The sequence below is a fragment of the Henckelia pumila genome, chromosome 1 (genome assembly GCF_033568475.1).
Source record: "Henckelia pumila isolate YLH828 chromosome 1, ASM3356847v2, whole genome shotgun sequence".
NCBI classification, from domain to species: domain Eukaryota; kingdom Viridiplantae; phylum Streptophyta; class Magnoliopsida; order Lamiales; family Gesneriaceae; genus Henckelia; species Henckelia pumila.
Window position 1 is genome coordinate 111,562,773 of NC_133120.1, and position 6,393 is coordinate 111,569,165.

The 6,393-nt window shown below is 36.9% G+C and overlaps 1 protein-coding gene across 3 annotated transcripts; it reads left to right on the plus strand.

Moving 5' to 3' along the window:
• The first annotated feature begins 238 nt into the window (after positions 1 to 238).
• Positions 239 to 6,393, plus strand: LOC140874542 (cyclin-A2-1-like). Of its 3 annotated transcripts, none has more exons than XM_073277839.1 (14): positions 243 to 344; positions 569 to 1,160; positions 1,551 to 1,640; positions 1,824 to 2,176; positions 2,413 to 2,722; positions 3,487 to 3,620; positions 3,928 to 4,020; positions 4,517 to 4,650; positions 4,996 to 5,071; positions 5,215 to 5,291; positions 5,385 to 5,418; positions 5,504 to 5,653; positions 5,774 to 5,908; positions 6,098 to 6,393. In XM_073277839.1, exons 4-14 carry the CDS (start codon positions 1,829 to 1,831, stop codon positions 6,149 to 6,151), a joined length of 1,545 nt encoding a protein of 514 aa, XP_073133940.1. In that variant the 5' UTR covers positions 243 to 344; positions 569 to 1,160; positions 1,551 to 1,640; positions 1,824 to 1,828; the 3' UTR covers positions 6,152 to 6,393. The 3 variants fall into 3 exon arrangements, with proteins under 3 accessions (XP_073133941.1, XP_073133940.1, XP_073133942.1); XM_073277841.1 differs by having other exon boundaries at positions 569 to 639; XM_073277840.1 differs by lacking the exon at positions 569 to 1,160 and having other exon boundaries at positions 239 to 344.

Below are 6,393 nucleotides of genomic sequence, written 5' to 3' on the forward strand. Positions count from 1 at the left end.
TTTGACTCGGCAATCTTCAGACACGTGAACAATTTTAGGAATAAAATTGATGAGGATTGGAAATAGAAAAATAGGAGTGGAAATAGCACATTGTTAAATTAATTTTTTTATTTTTTGGGAATTTTTACAAGTTTTGAACTGTGGCTTTCTCCCCGCTCTCACGCTCCCCCTCTCCCACACACGCACATATATATACCCATTTCTCCTTTCACACACACTCACTCTATTCAAAACACACCACACCTATACATACACTCTACTGTATCTATTCATTTCGTTGGATGATCGATCTGCCGGAATCGGAGCAGTAGCTCAGTTGCCGGAGCTGCCGATGAAAATGCTGGGTGAACTCAGCTCCGTTTTCCTCTCGTTTAATGCATTTTCATTTTAGTTGTATATTTTTTGTGCTGTTAATGTGTAGATTTGACGAATTTGGCGATGCATTATTGTGTTTTTGGATTTTATTGGAGTATTTTGCGGTCGTGTTTGAGCTCTGTTTTGAAAATTTCAAAGATTACGCAGATCTGTGAAGTTGAGCTGAGATTTTGATTTTGTTTCGTTGTTTCAGTTCTTCGGATGTTAATTATTGATTCACAAGTGTGTACGGTGGCATTTGAATTCGAAGTTCGCCTAGTAAACGTAATGTATACGTTCTTTCCCCGATTTTGGTTTCTTGGGTCGTTATCTTCTTAGGAGCATTGTTATCGGGAAAAGCTCGTCGACTTTAACCATCTATTCTTCCAGCTTATCGGTGACTTTGGATTCATGAAACGGAGCTCCAGTAGTTATTTTCGATGGAAAAGTGCATTGAGAGAACTTTTAATTGATTTTAGTTCCGATTCTTTCTGATTTATTTTGAATTTTTGGACGTAGAGAGATTTTTTGAGCGACACGCGGATATCGGTAGACTTTTGTAAAGAATGAGGGAATCAGATTGCTTGTAAAATACTTCATGTTTGACTGTTTGAACAGGGATTTTTTTGACATGAACAGGGATTTTAAATATATAGTGTAGTCTCCGAAAAATTTAATTTGACACAATGATTTCCGCTACTGCCAGAATAAGCTGTAGCTCCTAGAGCATATAGTGAACACCTGGAACTGGAAGCAGCCATTTTTTGTTTGCGGCATCTTTTCATATTTCCTGCAATTGATACCAGGTTCCAAAATTGAATTTACCTTCGTCTATAGCCATAAAGAACGTATTTTGGGCTCATGAATCTAAATTTGTCCTCTTGCATAATTGTTTGTCATATATTTTATTCAAGCTCAGAGTAGATACTTTGTTGCAACAGTATTTTGCTTCTGTTAATTTCTTTTATGCATATTGGCCATATGTTATTTATGCAGCAGGTCCTGCATACAATGAAACTATAACACAACAAGAACATATAATGAGATGAAAAACTGAATGTTGAGTTCATGTTGTTCAGATAAAGTATATAATCAAGTAATCCAGTTCAAGACTTGCATATATTTGAGAGGGAGGCAGTGTGCTTTTCCTGTCATCTTTGAGAAATATAATAATATACAAGTAAAATATGGTACAGGTGCTGCAGTTTCCTGCTTGGCAGTATGTGGTCACAAGGATAGCTTGTTACTTGCTTGACAGTGTAGAATCTCATCCGACGACAATGCAGGTAAATTTCCAGTTTCAATTCTTTACACGGTTGCCAATATTTCTTATAGAAACTATTATAGTTTCAATTCAGTTCCACTGCTAAGGCTGTTATGATCATAATTTTTCGACATAATTATGCATAAACACAGCTTCTACAGTAGATATAGCCTGTTATAACCATTACATTTTTTTCTACTTGCAGCAATTATGAAGGCATACCAGTTTGCTTCTACAAACTGTCACATCATGAGGCAAACAGGCATGGATGACGAGAATACATCTTCCAACATCACAGGGTCAAATCTGCGAATCACACGAGCTCGGGCAAAAGCCTTAGGCTCTTTAGGAGGATTGCCTCCTTTACATCCTTCAGCAAAACAGGGTGGAAAACGGGTCTTGCCTACAAACTCTAAAAGATCAGCATCGTATGACAAACAAAATGCATCAAGTTCAGCTGCTTGTCCTCAGCAAAAGAAAAGGGCTATTCTCAAGGATATAACTAACATCACTTGTAATAATTTGTACACAAACTGTATCAGTGCAACTGCGGGACAGGTATGATAGATAATCATCATCACTTGGGAAGTGTATCATTATTTGATATATTGCAATTTTAATTATTTTCTCTCACGCTCTTCGTGCTTCTCAAGTAGTCGACAGCAAATGTTCAATTCGTATCTCAATTTTTTTGGCCATGGGATATTTCACTCGACATTTTGTGAAGTGCTGTCTGTAGAATTCAAAATTTGAACCTGTTGACTTACTAATCGTGAACATGCGTCTTTTCTCAGACTAGCAACCTGGAAAGTAAAAGCTCGAGACAAAATATTGGGAAGATGGTCACTGCTTGTTTTTCTAAAGAGTTTCAGGTTCCTGGGTATAAAACTAAAGAGTTTCAGGTTCCTGGGTATAAAAGGAGAAACGTAACAGAGAAGATCAACATTCCAAAGGTGGAGGAAACACAAAAAATTGGTCCCACAGTGAACTTGGCAATTGAACCAACTGAAGCAGTCGATGACAAAATGTCGAGTACAGCAGTTCTGATACCTTTGGATACAATGCCCACTAGGAACACTCCACTGCTAACTCCGTACAACAGACGTAAGAATTTGTACCAAGCTTTTCAAAAGTTGAACTTGAAGTTCTTTCCCGATTGATTAGTAACAAATTCGATATTATGTGGAGTCTGAGTGTCAAAATAAATGCTCCAACGTTTCAAATGAATGGGGTAGTCCTACATTGGGAGGCCTGGCCATCAGCATGTTAGTAATTTATACTTCGTAGACAAATTCCTCTCGTGATTGCAGAATAACAGTTTTAGAATGCCCTGAAATTTTTACATTGAAAGAAAATTTAATCTGTCTTTAATTATTTCTTATGAGCACTTTGACATGCCAATCAAAATTTTGTTTCACACCATATAAACTCACAACATTGCACAAGAACAATCTAACTTTGCTTGTTATATTCATTTCTCAACATAACATGGAAAAAAGTTTTTGAAACGTTTAGATTGACTGTTTTTGGGTGGTTTTCGTACAGAAGTCTGGGTAATAATGATAAGAAAAGAACTGACATCAATCCTCCCATGGCACTTTCTTCTGGTTCGATCACTCGTCTTTTCACAAATGTCATCAATATGTCAGTAATATTCAAGTATGTTTATTGATGCAAACTGTGTTCAAAATAAATCTGCACCTGAAGCTAGGACTTCATCCTTGTCTTTGCCACCCCATTATGTATCATAGATCTCTAAGAGCTATTATTCTTGGAAATTGATTAAAAAGAGTGTGCATTGAATAAGTGCTCTACTGCTCTCTCTCTAGTTTTTGATCGCGAGTTTTAACAGTTCAATTACCGTGCAGAGAATGTCAAACTTTTAAGTAGTAAGCAAGAAAACTTGGGTGACAGAGGCATCACTGATATAGATTCAGAAAAGCATCCGCTGATGTGTAGCATGTATGCAGCTGACATATATTCTAATTTGCGAGCAATACAGGTCCGTAAAGTTGCCTTAGCTCTATTAATCATTTTGTGGAGCTTAGTTCTTTCTGTTATGGCTTGAATTCGGGGCAGCTTGTCACAATCCTAGTGGGAGTTTTGTATTGTTTTCTCTCATCACTACCTAAGTGATAACATATTCAATTAAGAGACTGTAGCATAATAGCTCACAATTTGGGTTCTTTAAAATTTTAAATTTCTGTTGTAACTGTGGAAGCCAAGTAGATGTTCCAAAACCTCTGCTGTTTCTCTCGATTAACAAATGAAGTACCGTTTCATGCTCTCACTTTATACTTCTCTTCCAGATTTACCGAAGGCCTGCGGTTTACTATATGGAGAAGCTGCAGCATGATGTCACCGAGGCAATGAGGGGTATTCTGGTCGATTGGCTTGTGGAGGTTAGCTTACTCGATGGAACATTACCTCTTGAATCAAAGTTTTTGGTTTTGGGACACCAGCCATTGCTCTTTCAAGTTTTAGGGGAGTCTATTTGACCTACATTCACATTTTCACCTGGATCCGTTGCTACTGGTGTTCTGGTTCCTCATCATTCCAAAACAGCACCTTCCTTTTCGTCTCTTGTCCACTCCCCTTTCATTCTAACTTTTTTCTTTAGCATTTACATCTTGATGTTCTTGAATAACAAAACTCGGTAGAATAATGTAACTTAACTAGGAGAGCGGCCTTAAGTGCTACACAGAAACATAAAAAGAAATTTGGGAGGTGAGGTGATGGTAGGAGGGCTGCCCAGGGCCATCATGTGACTTTTTTTTTTTTTTTTTTTCCTGGTTTTCACTTCAACAGTTTCTCTCAAAAGCAAAACTATTTTCCTCAAATTCTATAATTTAATTTGTCCTTGTGATTTCACTCGCGTTGTCTTTTCTTTTTTTCCAGGTTTCTGAAGAATATAGGCTGATCCCTGATACACTCTACTTAACAGTAAATCTCATAGATAGATTTCTATCGGCGATTAATATTGAGAAGCAAAAGCTGCAACTCCTTGGAGTAACATGCATGCTAATTGCTTCGTAAGTTGCATACAATAGCTAGAGCACACGTTAGCTTCACAAGTTCGTTTTGCTAGACACAACTGTGAACTGTCTTCATTGTCCTTCCAAGACTCATCACATATATCACGATTATAGTTCTGCCAACAATTATCCCATGTTTCGTAAAATTTGAACATGTTGATTCTATAAATTCTAGTGTGGTTGAGTAGTTGAGATTTTTTTTATTTTTATTTCTCTGTAAATACCACATGGACAGGAAAAAGTTGATTAAAATTTGTGTTCTCATAATCTCATCTATTAAAACGTGCAGTTCCTATCTTTATAGCTTTAGTTAATTTTCTTTCATTTATCAATGGTTTGAAGGAAATACGAAGAAATTTGTGCTCCTTGTGTGGAAGAATTTTGCTTTATTACAGACAACACCTACACTAAAGGAGAGGTATGCCCTTGTCTGAAATTCACCTTGCACAAATTGCCTGGGGTAATTTTAAGACATTTCCCAATTACAAGGAGCTTCTGTTTCCAGCTTGTCAGGACAATGTTTAATCTTTTCCGAAGCACTCATTTCTTGTGAAATGACAGGTACTGAAAATGGAGGGTCGTGTTTTGAACTATTTAGGCTTTCAATTGTCTATTCCCACCACGAAAAAGTTCCTCAGGTACCTGATGCACCTTGCAATCTTTTTTACTTAATGCTGTTTTGCTTAGTTCACCCACCTCTTATTTTTCCGTACTTTCAATGCTGATTATAGGAGGTTCATTCATGCAGCCCAGGTTTCTTATGAGGTAGATAAAATTGGTGTTCCATTTATATGTATAGTGATATTTTTAAAGAACACATTTTCATTTAGATTAAATCATCCCATTCCAGATTCCTTCTGTGGAGCTGGAATTCTTGGCGAATTATTTAGCAGAACTAACACTAATAGAGTACAGTTTCCTGAAGTTCCTTCCTTCCCTAATTGCTGCCTCAGCAGTATTCCTAGCCAGATGGACAATTGATCAATCAGACCATCCATGGGTTGGTTTTCTTGTGCCTCTTTCTTTTCTCCTTCATACACTCATGCACTAAACTTTATTCAAACCCAATTCTTATTCTGTTAAACCAACATGTGAACTGACTATACACTTCTTTTTGCAGAATCCAACACTAGAGTATTATACAATGTACAAAACATCAGACCTGAAACACACGGTTCTTGAGTTGCATGATTTACAGCTCAACACCAAGACATGTAAACTTAACGCCATCCGTGAAAAATATAAACAATCCAAAGTAAGATATCCGATTCCTCTACACTATGTGTTTATAATTTACATTTCTTCTTTCTTACTAAACCAAATGTGTGTTAATATGTGATCAATGGCACTACAAAGTCCTTCACCATATATAGTTTCGAAAAGCATGCTCACGTTAGAAGTTAAAAACCGAAATCTTGCACTGATATTGTTTTTGGAATGGCAGTTCAAGTGTGTTTCAACTCTTCGCCCAGAAAAGCCTGTTCAATCACTGTTCTAAGCATAAAAGATTCGTATTTATTGCGAAGACGGAATAACTTTTTCCTACTCTGGAGGGCCACTGATAACTAACTGGATGCGATCGAAAGGGAAAGCATTGAAATTCTTCTCTCAAGAATGCTACGAATTCTCAATTGTTGTAAGTATTTCCTGTCTCTTTGGAGTTTGGACTGTTTTTGTAACGAGAGGATTTGAAGAAGGGATATATTTCTTTATTAATTATGGTATAACTTATTCGAGAGC

Excerpts from the sequence above, each read along its gene's own strand:
- LOC140874542 (XM_073277840.1), top strand. The coding sequence starts at position 1,829 with ATGAAGGCATACCAGTTTGCTTCTACAAACTGTCACATCATGAGGCAA. Across the intron at positions 3,621-3,927 it reads CTAATTTGCGAGCAATACAG|ATTTACCGAAGGCCTGCGGT; the intron begins GTCCGTAAAGTT and ends CTTCTCTTCCAG. Across the intron at positions 5,292-5,384 it reads ACCACGAAAAAGTTCCTCAG|GAGGTTCATTCATGCAGCCC; the intron begins GTACCTGATGCA and ends TGCTGATTATAG.